General features: G+C 46.5%; 1 protein-coding gene across 1 annotated transcript in view; it reads right to left on the bottom strand.

Moving 5' to 3' along the window:
• The window catches only part of CMTM8 (CKLF like MARVEL transmembrane domain containing 8), a 33,540-nt gene extending 20,536 nt beyond the window's left edge, over positions 1 to 13,004 (bottom strand). The window contains exon 1 of the mRNA XM_068674462.1: positions 12,620 to 13,004. Coding sequence (XP_068530563.1) covers positions 12,620 to 12,793 — 174 coding nt within the window. The 5' untranslated portion in view covers positions 12,794 to 13,004. The remainder of the gene's footprint in view (positions 1 to 12,619) is intronic.
• Between the last annotated feature and the right edge of the window lie 481 nt (positions 13,005 to 13,485).

The raw sequence follows: 13,485 nt of genomic DNA, 5'->3' as shown, positions 1-13,485 counted from the left end.
TTCTTCTGGGAGACAAGCAGGTTGTTAGCCCGAAGAGCAGTACAACTCTCAAATTAATCTAGCAAAGGGGGCTCACCTCCCTCGCACAGACTGGAATTTTGTCCTAGAGAAGACAGGCAAATCTCAGCCTGAGCTCAGAATGTCAATCTAAAACACAAGCACTGCTTGCTCTTCATCTCATCCTACTGGGCTTGGTCCTCACCCCTTACAGAAGTGGAGTCAGAAGGCCAAGACATCTGGCTGTGTCTCAGGGCACGGTTTCATGCGTAGGCACAGACTGAACTGTGGGGCAGAGAGGACAAGGTTATGGCCCTGCACACTGCCGACCTTCAGCAGGGCAGCGTGGCAGTCAGCCAGGCAGAGGGCAGTCACCCTGCCGGCCTTCAGCACCAAATTTCCAATCGCTTACCATCCATCAGCTGCCTCTGCTGTGCTTGGCTCACAGCTCGTCACGGGTTAAGGCAGCAGGACCTGTGCTGGGGTCAGGCACTGGCTGGGTGGAGGTGGTCATGAACTGGCGGTACCGATACCCAAAAAATGCAGCAGCTGACTCTGAAGGCTGTCTGCATTTGACCTGCAATTCAGAAACAGCAAGCGATGCAGCCTGCATGCCAAGTGTCAGGGAGAGAGCTGTACGTAGCACAGCAACACCCAGGGAGCGAGGGGGTTACAGGGCTTGCTCTGGTCTAGGAGCAGGCTCCGTTCCCACCCAAACAGCCCTTCTGAAAAAATCTAAGCCTTTTCCTGTAGTTTTGTTTATAACATCCCCGATATATACAACCACCTAAGTGCTATTTACTTAGCTCACTTCCACACCTTTCCCCTTTCCCTCGTCCCAGATTGAGATCACAGCTTGCTAGCCAGGATTTTCAGCCACCCTGGACCTCTGAGAGAGAGCGGGCAGAATGAAGAGGTGTTACCAGCCTTTGTTCAAATACTCTTTGCTGAGTATTTCAGCTATTTACCTCCCGCTCTGAAGTTCCTGTTTTCCCACTGAGGGGGAAGGGAAGGCCGGGAGCCCGCACAGCGACACCGCGGCATTTGGTTTAGAAAGCCTGCCTGCAGACAGAGATATTTAGTACGTTTTTCCCCAAAAGTTTCAAATAAAAGAAGGAAAATTCAAATTGAAGAGTGAAAATTCTTTAGAAAACTGGGGGAAAATTAAAAAAAAAAAAAACAAAGTTGTATTTTAGAGATATCCCTTCCTTCAAGCTACCAACTATTCCTAAATGCACAAATGCTCACATTGAAATCTCAGCCTGCTACAATGAACTGTGCACAGACAGACACGTGATATAACTTCCTATAACAATATTACCTGTGTTAGCAAATAAAACCAAGGGAGCAGAAAGCAATTAGGCCACTTAAAACCATCACTAGGTGGGAGTTTTGCAAGTTCACACAAAAGGAAAAGGAAGAACACAGCGTGCACAGCGATTTGCTTTTGATACAGAAGGCGAATGTTGCTTGATAACCCAGGGATGAGGCAGGAAAGCCATGGGACACATTCATTTGTTGGGCTGGGACACGTTTGGATTGACTTCTGTGATGCTGAGCTGCTTTGAAGCCTAGGATCTAATAGCATCATGAAGTTACAGTGATGTGGATTAACAAAATAACTAATGCTTCATCACAGAGGAAGATGCTCACTCGTACTGTGGGGTACATGACAATAGGGGAGCTTTAAGGCACCACATAAATTCCTCCTTTGACAGTACTGGAGAGGAAAGTCTTAAGGGAGGGGATTTCTTGCGCTAGACTAATCCACGGCGCTGGCAAAAGCAACAAGCTCTCCAGGAAAGCTTCTGGGCACATGCTTTTCTTCAGCACCGAGAGGAAGGAACAACGCAGCTGATCCTTCACCAAATGCTAACAAGTGGGTAGGAAATGAGGATCGGAAAGGAGTTGCTGTTTCTTAAGAGCCCAACAAACAATTCGAGTGCCGATCAGCGCGTACAACCTTCTGGGTAGCTCGGCTTTCATGTTGTTTTTGTGTCACGCCCGGGTCCGTCGGCATGCCTGGAGTCAGGGGGAAATCTAGGGCAGGTTTTAACAGTAACAAGAACTGACTCACTATTCCCTTCTCTTCATAACAACACCCTCTGTGTGCATTACATCTTAGTCTGATCTCATCCCCATCAGCTCCTCTGGACTCCATCCGCACTTCTTCTCAGGCTCATCTTCTTGCTTATGCACATTGCTGATATAACAGTGAGGGGAACAGCAGCCACCACAAGTCAGAATTATGTCTTCTTCTTCCAAAATGCTGCTCTCTAAAATATTCTGTTTTAAATGAGACCCAAATTGAAGAGATCCTCCAGGAAAAAAAAAAAAAAGTTCAGTAGAAAACAGTTTTGAAGTGAAAATGACTTTGGGCATAGTTCTGGGGCTTTTGGGGGCTTGCATTCCTCTATTCACTTTAGGAAGAAAATGAAAACTGAACGTAACCTAGCTTGGAGAATTCTACCTCATTTATTGCTGTGTACTCTGTTTAATTGTAACTTGACCTAGCAAAACGCTTTCTAAGATTCCCCATCTCATCTTTAACACATTGCCTTGACTTGCTTACTTCAGGCAAACATTTGCTAGGTGATCCTCTCTTACTGCACAAAGAGAATGTCAAATTCCTTGTACAAGTGTCTGGTCATGTTTCACGATGGCCAAAGTCTAGAAGAAAATCCCCAAAGTGAACAAAATGCTTGGAAACCTTATTCTACATTCCCGTCCTTACTTTTGCTGAGAAGAGGAACAGGGAAAGTTCTTTAAATATACTGAATGGAATGAAGAAGATGTGATGAATGATAATGATAATGATAATGATAACCAGCATGAAAAGCTGGTTATCATTATTCCGCTCATTTAAAGTCTCATCATTCAACTATAGTGGTGTAGGTCTGTGTCACATTTTTGAAACTGGTTTTATACATCTTTCCATGGAGTCATAGTTCAAACAGAAGTCACACCACAAGAGCTCCCATCTCTTCAAGTGGCTCACTATTTTCCTCCTGCACACTGTCTTTTAAAGTGAAGTGAATGCAAGAATTTACTCAAAACAGTAAGGATTCTGGTTTTCCAAAACTAAATGTAGTGTTTCTCAATGACAATTATCTTTTCGCCCAGTAGGAATTTTACTCTGTCAGACTATTGTCAGACTCTGACAATAGCCAAATTCCTACGCATTAGGATAAAAAACAATAATAATAATAATAATAATAAAGAAGACTAATAATGTACTGATTTGTACCATGCTGTATCTTAGTCATGCCATAGGGAAGAAGAAATATTTTTGTCTTGGAGGTCAACTATCAATCTACAACAGTACATAGCTGTTGTGACTGTAACGTACGTCCCAATGAACATTGCTTATGCATGCAGAGAGGCTTCAAAACAGAAATTCTAACAGAAATCCTACTTTTCCACATATCCCAATGTCTTGTATTGAAGAACTTGTTAGCCTTTTTCCAAAATCTTCCCACAAGATAGTGGTAGGTCTGATGAAAACCAAGTCTGTCCAATCTTCCCCGTGCCTGGAGCATTTAGGGTTAACTCAGCCAAAAGCATTTGGTTTACTTAAAAGAAAGCACCTTCAGCAATGCCAGAACCAAACGTGCCACAACAATTCACCAATAGCCTCCTGATGAAGACCTTGGGAAGCAAACCTTCAGCAAGAAATTCAGCAAGAAACCCTGCAAGAAATTAAGTTTTTTATCCATCTTCATTGTATCCCTACTAAATATACATCATGGCACAGTCTGTAATGACACGTCCACGTACTTTCCCTTTCTCCATACCACCACCTGCATGCAGCAACAGAACGGGTCGCAGCCCTCCGAATTTTAAAGACTGTAAATAAGGTCAAAAGTATTCACTTCTTGCCAAATTTTGCTGGAAAAATGCTTTTTTCCCCCCACAATACTTAACATGGCACTGTGTTTTGCCTCTTCAGAGCACAGCTCTTCCTGGCCTGGCTGCAACTGCAAATATTCATTTCTTTTACCCCTCGGACCCAAAGTCAGGGGCCCGGAAAACAAGGAGAGAAGCGAGCACACCGGAAGGCCAGGCTTACTCACCTCATTTAGCATCACACAGGAACACGGTGGAGATTAAAGTCAGATCTTCCAAGGAAGCTAATAGCCAGGAGAGCATCTTTTCTCGTTGAATATTAAACTAAGACCAAATCAATGCAGATGCTTCAATTTGGGGTGTTTTTCCCTGCTGCGGATGAAGTAAAAATGCCATCCTCCCCTGTACATATCATGGCTGTGCCCTGAGCCTACAGAAGGCAATTGTGCATTTGTTTATGCCTTCAAACTACATCAGTGGAAACAGGCACCCAACCACAGTCACCTTCCCCTCACCTGATCCTTGTCAGGCTCTGCCCTGCAGTTGGAGACAGCCAAGGCTGATTTTATCAGCTGAAGTGACATTTTAAAGACACCTTGCAGAGGTTTGCCTTTTGTTGGAGGCTTTTTTTGTTTGCTCCCCTGCCCCCCGGTGTTTAATTCCTGCCTGCAGCACTCTCCACGTCTCCGTTTTTGTGTTTCTCCCATAGTTCCTCGTACTTCTCTCCAAACTGTTCAGCCTTGCTCAGCTATTACCTGCTGCAGGAGCTGCAGCCTTGGCGAGAGTGCTATTGTTGGAGAAAAGAGACGATGCTGCTGAAATACACGGTAAAGAAACTCTTTAATGTAATGGCTACACATACATATAAAGGAAAAAAAAGACCCTGTTAGTGGCTGTCTCATTTCAAGGCTGAATAAACAGAGCCTGTGCAGAATCACCATGAATCTATTTAAACACAGGCGTGGGCAAAGCAGCCCCATTCGGAGCTGATGACACCAAGCAGTCCTGGTTTTGGGTATGGACAGAAGTTCTTGGCAGGATCCCTTTCAAGTTGTGCACATCAGGCCACCAGCGAACCACAAACAGCGATTACCAGAGATGAGGATCAGACTGCTTTCCCCAAAAGGCCTCCCTCCAGCCCTAGGCAGGATTTTTAATAGCTTTATTCTTTATAACCAGATTATGATATATCCAAAGACCGTGACAACAAATTGCTGCTTATCACCACGCTTACTTAGACCATCTCAGTTCTACAAACTCTGATTTTAGTTCATCTCAGACTGGCCCAAAACCATTGTGGCTGCCCAGAACAAACTGCTGGTACAACCTCCCTCTAAGCACACCAATTTGATGCAACTCTTTTTGTTTTGCCTCGGAGGTTTTTATCCCAGCAAACCTGTGGTTGCACCAGCACCATCTGCATGCACGTACCTTGGAAAAATGAAGAGTGTAAATGCTCATCCTTATGCTTGGGAGAAGTGCAGTCGTGCCCAGGACAGATCCGGGTCTGTGTAGTGATCTGGTAAGGCCCGGATCCAGCATTAGTGCATGAGGAACCAAGCCCCAGCTCTTTCATTTCACTAGGTAAGGTCAGCACCAAGCCTTCCTTTGCCCAGCCCCAGCTCCCATTTGTTTCTTCCATTACTCTCTGCAGTTTTAGCAGTCCTACACCCCGGGCACTCCTTCCAGAAGCAGGCGAATCGGCGTAGCCCCTTCCAGAGGAATTGGCTCTGAGCACTGCTGAGCAGAAGCACCTTGCCAAAGCTCTGACAGATGCTGAAATTTATTTGCAGTTCAGCCCTAGAAAAGAGGGCTCGGTGCTCTTCCTGTAGGCGCTCTTTCTACTGCTTTTCCGGAACAGAAATGGGAACGAGTGCAGAAATACATCTCTGTTACTATATGTACTTTACCCAAAAGAAAAAAAGAAAAAAAAAAGAAACTAAAAAAAGACCATCACACAGATATATGCAGGGCCATTAGAAACTGAATTTATGGCACCGTTATTCCCAGGAGAGAAGAAGCTGAATGAGAAGGCACTCACCAAGCGAGGGGAGCGCATCATAATTCCTGCTAGGTTTTTCCACTTGCAAGGGCTCAGAGTCCCCGTGAGAGTTTCTCTTTGGTTTTGAGAACTGAATATTTAAGAAGGATCCTTGTGCCACCAGGGCTTTAGCCCTGCCTGTTGCTGTGCTGTCGGTGTGGGATGGAGGGCAGAGCAGTCTGGGCAGGCAGGAGGGCTTCCCTCATCCTACGGCAAGGAGCGAAAGGCACCTGCTGCTGCTGTGGAAGAAGCACTTTGTTAATGGCTCAGACCAGGGGTTAAAAACCTGGGGGCCTTTTATGGTTTTGCAAGAGTCCCGTGTGACTCACAGCCCATTAACCTCCTTGTCTTCCTTTCTCTGCTTGCATGTGTATCACCCTGCCAGCAATGCACCTCTTCATCATGCACGGCATGGAAAACTGTTTCTTTGACAGGCATGCACTTCTTTAAGATCCTCTCACTTGAGGTCTTACCAGCATGAAATAAATCACTCCGAGGAGAAGGCAGGAGCCCCAGTGCAGAAAAGGGAAACCGGAATGGGACATGAAAAGGAAAACAACCCCCAAACACATAGAAAAGAGACAAAGACAAGTACAGTTTTTGTATTTATTTTAGGAAAGAAAGCAGCACGAGGATCTCCATCATTTGTTGCATCTGACAGTACCACTGCCCACTGTCTTCACTCACCCCTTGAGTGACGCACCCAGCCACAGCACCATGCTAAATCTCAGCAACTAGGAAGCCGTACCTATTCCATCAGAAATAGTGGGAGGACTGCACATAGACAGACACCAAAATAAACAGAGGCTACTGGAGGCCAAAAATTATTCAAAACTAACGTTGGGTTACATGAGAATTTTTGTAGAGAAAGGTTCTCTTCTAGAGGTTAGCAGGGCTGAGGGAGAAGGAGCTGATTTATAATTACTATCTACCCTACCACAACATCGATGCTTAAGTATGGCTTAAAGTGTTCTTCTCATGAAGAGATAATGACATTTCACACATAGTTCACCTTAACCTTGAGGTATGGAGAATATTTTGCATTTCTGACCTTTTGTCAAATATCAGCACTCACTTTCAGAGGCATTTTCATCCTCGTACCACGTTAGTCCCAATAGCGCTTCTATCCGCGCTTGGGGCACATTCCACACCACTTCCAAGGCTTCTGTTTTCTTGTGCATCACCCAAGCACTTTTCTCCTCCCAAGGAAGCACCCTGACCTCACCCAGGGAACAAAAGAGCTTTAGGAAACAGAACTTGAAAGAGTGATACGATCCTTGAGAAAGCTGGAAATCACACGGATGTGTGTATCCACTACACCAAGGACGGCACAGGTTAGCGGTGGAATGACAGCACCCAAAAAAAGGGAGAACCGACGTCAGTGAGAGTTGTAGCTGATCAAGAGCAAAGGAGAGAGCCTGGGCTTTTGTTTTCTTGTTTTCTTGTTCATGTGCAGAAAGATGAAGCTAGTGGATGAAGTGGTAGATGACTACAAATAGCTTTAACGCTATAATTCAAAGTGAATCATTTTCAGAGCACGCGTATGTGCAACTCTTCTAAGCAAAGCACTTGCTCGACACATCAGAAGATGCCTCAGTGCCGTCACCTTCCTGCACGCAGACATGCCTTGAGTGCAGTATCAACTGCAAAAGGAAAATAAATAAATCTCTACTGTTCCAGATGGAAGACAAAGTCTTCCTGCTCCTCAGGTATGGGAAGGGGCTTTATGACTCTCCCTCTGTGTTTCCGCGGGCTGTCCTAGAACTGGAGGTGCAAGAGCACGGTGTCCAGGCAGAAAACTGAACTGCAGCCAGAAAAAAAAGCATGTAAGGAGAGCTTTAAGAAATACACACAATTTTTGTTTTGTAGGTTTTTCACAGTACATGCTCCCACTGTATTGTTTTTCCTAACATTTATATAATTTTATTGCTAACAGTTCAAAATCCAAAAATCTGCTAAAGGTTTTGATGCATCTCTTAGGCTTTTACTGAGGGAGAAAAACAATTTTTTGAACAAACACTTGGAAATTACCATTTGTTCTGGTTTTGGAACCTCGGTATTTCAAGTCTAACTTGACTTTCAATGCCTATTTAATATTCTGAGGCTCACTGCTCTGCTGGAATAATTAAGTTATACAAGATTTCTTTCCTGAATTAAGCCTTCAAGGGTTCATTTGAAGAATAAAGAAACAGCAATCAAAATTATTTTTATTGTCCAGAAATGTAAGTTTGAATCCCAATTTTAGGCGGTGCCAATAATGTAAATAACTTCCTATCAGGCTTCTGTTTCAAGCACATATTTTTTTTCTGGGCATTTCACTCAAAGAATAACGCATGGAATAGCATAAAGAATCGCGACTGCAATCACAATTTCCTCAAAATTACATCACCACAAGCTTTCACTTGCAGCTGCGGCATAACAACCTTCCAAGCCGTTTCCAGCTCTGTAATATTTGTTTTTGCCGTGGACAAATAGCCATCACAAGCCCTAAAATCACCCGGGCGAGTTTAAGAGAGACACCGTATCTAGCAACACGCTGGTGTGAAGCAAGAGTCTGAAGGAATCAATGTCGCTGCACTAGAAAGTAAATATTTTTATAACTACATCCATAGCAACCACAAAACTCTCCACTTCTGCAAAGTGATCCATAATGCTTGACTTGAGAAGCTGATTTAAAGCGCTGAGGAGGTACCGCTAGCCACCATTTATCTTAGCCATAAAATTCCCAGGAAGACAAATATATGGTCTTCCTGGGCCATCATTGTACAGAAAGAAATGCTCAAAAGACATCTCTGGAAATTGCTGTATTTGCTTCCTTTGAAAATATAAATCCCCCTTTTTTTTTGGGGGGGGGGGGGTTGCACTATGGGAATAAGCATCCCTTACCTTCTACAGGATGTATTTTTACTGCAGCGCTAACTCAGGCAATCGACATCTGAATTAGGGACTTTATATACCGTGCCCTATGTCTCACGCACTGCTTTTCACCAGGAGGTCTCGGTGTGCCTCACCAGGATTTGTATCCATATTCTACAAATAGAAAAGTCATTCGGAGAAATTACGGCGATGCAGAGAGATTCATTCACCTGTCAGGAGCCACCTGGCCAACTGAGGCCAGTGAATCCACGTTTCCCCAGTCAGAAGCCACTGCCCTGTTCAATAAACATCATCACTTCTACGCAAAACTAATGTGGATAAGCTTCCACACACCAAAGCTGTGCTTTATGCCTGTTCCCAAAAGCCTCTCTCAGAAACCCAGTGGCATTTTCTATTGCTCTTTGCAGTGAAATCAACTGACCCCAGCTCTTTCCCCAGTGGATGGGAAAGCCTTGCGTGCCCTCTGGTCTCGGACGTAGATGTAAAAGGCAAAGGCAATCTGTCAGCACCAGGTGATTTACAGCCCACGCTTTAATCTGCAGTCCCGTGTTCACCCAAGCTGGATGTGTGCAGGGCTACAATGCTCAGCTGAACCAGGCTTGGGCACACAGCTCTGTTACTGCTCAGTTTCCGTGGTCAGCTTCACCCCAGATTTATGCTGGCTTTAAAGTGGCTACACAAAGACAGGTAATACCTCATCCGTCGCAAAGCCTGTCTTCGTAAAGCTAACTCATTTTGAACGAATTGGGAGCAGCAGATCGGATCAATGGCAGATCAGCGTTTTGCAGCACTGCAAAGAACCTCTTTGGAGGAGAGGGTAACTCTGCATTTACTGCCTCTGGTTAGCAGCCCGTCTGGAAACGCACACAGCAGCTGCTTCATCTTCACAGCACCCAAATCGGGGAAAAAGGGGCAAAACCTGCTCAAGATCTTTCATTTAATGCACTGGAAGATTTGACTGTGGTAACTTCATGCTTTTCCATTCTCTTTGGCTGGAGAATAGCACAGATTTGCTCCAAACCCCTGGCTTAGCTTTAACATAGCATCCTAACGAAAGTCTGGTCTGGCTGATGAGTAGCTGCAGGGCTAAAATAAGTTCCTAAAAGCAGCCCTCTTCCCGGTCCATGTAGCAGGTGTCTCCAGAGCAGGGGCAGCAGAAGCACGGGTTACATTTACCACAGCTGATGCAGCTCAGAGCTTGGTGCGCAGACGGAAAGCCATGTATCAGGCTGTCAGCTCCTGGGACTGAAATACAGACATGCACATCAGTCCCTCCCATTTACAGGTCTACAACTTGTTAGCAGAAGGACCGTGCTGACAGCTGAGTCAGCGCTGAGGGTCAGAAACACCCTGCACAGCCAATCTCTGCAGGCAAGCCATAACTTTTGGGTGTATGGGATGATCGTAACAGGCAGGAACTGGCTGATTCAGGGCCAATTTTGAAATCCAGATCTTGTGGAAAGCTAGTCATGCTCTGCTAAAGCACGGTTCCTCTCATAAAAGAGGAAACATGCAGAACTAGTGGAAAATGTTTGACCAAAATCCACTGCCCAATATATACATACGTAAATATAAAAGCCATTTATTTGATTTAATAACTGGTTTCATTTCATCTAAAGTTAATTCCATCTAAAAGTACTCATTAAAACGTTATTAATTTTCCTTTAATTTCACAAAACATCCACTCTACCTGCTCTAAAATAAGCTGGGTTAAGCCAAGTGATTAAAATAAGAACCAACACTATTTCCTCAACGACGGTATCTAGCCATACTCTACTTCTATAGAGCCTGCCTTACTGCTTTTTATATTAAAATTGTCTTCCATTCTCTCAAATGCTTCTTTAGAAACCAGGACAAGTTCAGCTACTTCAGAGACTTCTCTTGGCTCCGTTGGCCAAGGATGGCATGTCTTCATGCTGTTGGTCAATACAAGTACGTAAGAGGAAGTTGGCAGGGGAGACACAACTCTGCACTAGCCTAAGTAGTAGCTTTGTGGGTAGCTAAGCAGGTAGCTTTGTGGTTCTTCCTGAAGCCGGTAAAAATGTTTTCCCTGAGGTACTTTAGAAATTTAGACCAAAATTGGCCCTCAGAGTCAATATTTGAGGGACTCAAGCACTCAAAATGGTGGCTGAAGAATCATCTTACAATTGTTCTGCAAGTCAGGAATGGCTGATAGGAAACAAAACCCTTTAGAAACCACCGCTGCTCTGTTTGGAAAGGAAAGCTACGCAAATTTCCTCGCCTGTCAACCCAGACTGGAAAGCACTCTTCCAAGGAATGGTCAACAAGAGTCTGCCCATGTCTCATGGCCATGTAGGTCAACATAAGCACAGCTGACATAGTGTTTGTAGCCAGACTGAACGTGTGGTATTCCAACAGGGGCATCTCTCCCGTAATTTACAGTCTGGATCACTCTTCAGATAAAACATGAGACAGGTTCAGTATGTTGCTGCAATTAGTAACTGGAAAAGAAAAGAAAGAAGCTTTTCTTTCGAAAACGAACACTTTATTCACGGATCCACCACAGCCCTGCCAGCAAAGCATCCCCTGTATTTAACAGCTGAAACCTGCCTACAATGAACTACGTATTAATGACTGCCAGCAGTCCCAGCGATGCTGCCAGACAAGTTTCCAGCTGGCTGCAGACGCTGCCTTCACGCGCTCACCACTCCTTGTCCGCACAGTAGCGGGCACCTTGTCACACGCATCCTCCCTCCAAGGGCACTGCTCCAGCCGGAGGCTCTGTACCGCACGTAAGCCCGAAGCTTTGCTTGGTTATTTTACTTCAAAGCCAGCAAACAGAAGTCATGCCACCGCCAGAGTGAAGCTCGATACTTTCAAGCCTTGGAAACGAATCTGGTCTAGTCAGTAATATTTCCATCATCATCAAAGCCCGCAGCATCACACAGGAAACTCAAAAAAACTGGCCGGGGCAGCAGACTCTTTGAGATCCTTAATTATTAATAGCGTAGATGAGCTGACTTAAAACAGATGTACTGTTTTTAAGCAGAGATGCTGTGTATCTGTTGCTTAACACACTGATCTGAGGGGCAGGCATTCCCACAGAGCAGCCCTGGTGCTGTATTTTTTGCTACCTACCATGAAGACAAGCGACTAAACCCCAAAGTGTGCCCGTGTGTGTATTCGTTCACACCTTATAAAGCACCTGCAAAAAAATAAAACTATTGACACATCCAAAAGGCTCATATCCCTCTTGGCATATGTGTATCTATCTAATCACCAGGAGCATAAGGAAATGGTTTTTATTGACCTACAAAGTGAAGATAAGTTGCTTAATTAACTCTCGTGTCACAGCTATCAGTGCACCGTAAACTATAAAGCGTGTACAATCAATGTCATTAAGAAAAGCCTCCAAAAATCAGTTATCAGCCCAAATTTCACCCGCTACGGGGGCTGACGGTACCTCAGGGGCTGCGGGAGCCCACAGGCTGCTTGCCCCGTGTTAGTTGTACACAGGCTGGTAATTTGAAGGTGTTTCCACCCGTAATTTGGAGGTGCTTTCACCGATAATTTGGAGGTATTTTCACCGATAATTCGGAGGTGTTATCACGGAAAATTTGGAGGTGTTTTCAGCAGGCGGCAGCGCTGCCTCCCTCGGAGGGCTGCCCTGTGAGGGAGCAGCCCCGCGGGCGCCTCACCTGCGGGCACCCACCGCCTCTGCTGCCTCACCCACACCGCTGAAACGCCTGTTTACTTATTGCTATACGCATTTTTTTGTTTCTTCCAGGCGGCGAACCGGGTGAAAACAAAACAGGGCAGGAACATTTTACAGCGATGACCCGAAACCACGTCCCACACACACACACCCGGAGCCCCCCCCTCCCCGGCGCCACTCACGATCTCGGCCACCATGAGGAGCCCGGGCAGGGTCCGCAGAAACTCCCTGTCGTAGGCGAGGGTGCTGGAGCTGGCGGACAGGTTGGCGGTGAAGGAGCTGCTGGTGGTGGTCACGGTGTGGGACCGAGGGCGCGGCGGCTGCTCCTGAGGCGGCGGCGGCTGCGGCGGCTCCATGCTGGGCGCCGCGGGGCTGCCCCGAGCCCGAGCCCGGCGGCGGGGCGGGGGCAGCGGCAGGGACAGGGACACAGAGATAGGGACACGGGGACAAGGAGAGGGACAGAGGGACACAGGGACACGGGGGCAGGGACACGGGGCCAGGGGCGGCCGCCTCACGGGCGCCGCCGCCGCCCCGCTTTGTGTGGCCCCGGCGCCGCGGGGAGGAGGCAGGGCCCGGGGGGAGCAGGGCTCGGGGGGACCCCAGCGCTAGGGGAGGGTCCCCAGGGGGGGCTGTGTGCGTGGGGGGCCGCCTGAAGCCGCCTGACTGTGGGGTGTTTGGGAGCTTGTAGTCCCAGAGAGGGTGAGATGGGCTGAGAGAGCCTGTGGAAGAACAGCCTGAGGAGACAAGCCCGTGGTCGGGCGCCATTTGGTGGGGCCACGCTTGTCGCCCACCCGTGTGTGGGCAGGGACACGCGGCGGTGGCTGTGCTGCACCCTCTGAGGGGTGAAACAGGGAGGCAGCTGGGATCTTCCACCAAAATACCAACAAAAAACAAGAGTCTTCAAGTGGCGTAAAACCCTTTAGGAAAGGCAAAGCCTGCAGGACAGTGGAAATGGAAAGTATGAGGTCGTTATTTATCTGCCACCTGACAGCGTGGAGCTGTTCCCTAACCTGTATTTTTTAGTACTTTCCACCTTTCTCCTAAGCAT

Source organism: Anas acuta, chromosome 2, assembly GCF_963932015.1.
Source record: "Anas acuta chromosome 2, bAnaAcu1.1, whole genome shotgun sequence".
NCBI lineage: Eukaryota > Metazoa > Chordata > Aves > Anseriformes > Anatidae > Anas > Anas acuta.
This window is presented reverse-complemented; position numbering and strand designations above follow the sequence as displayed.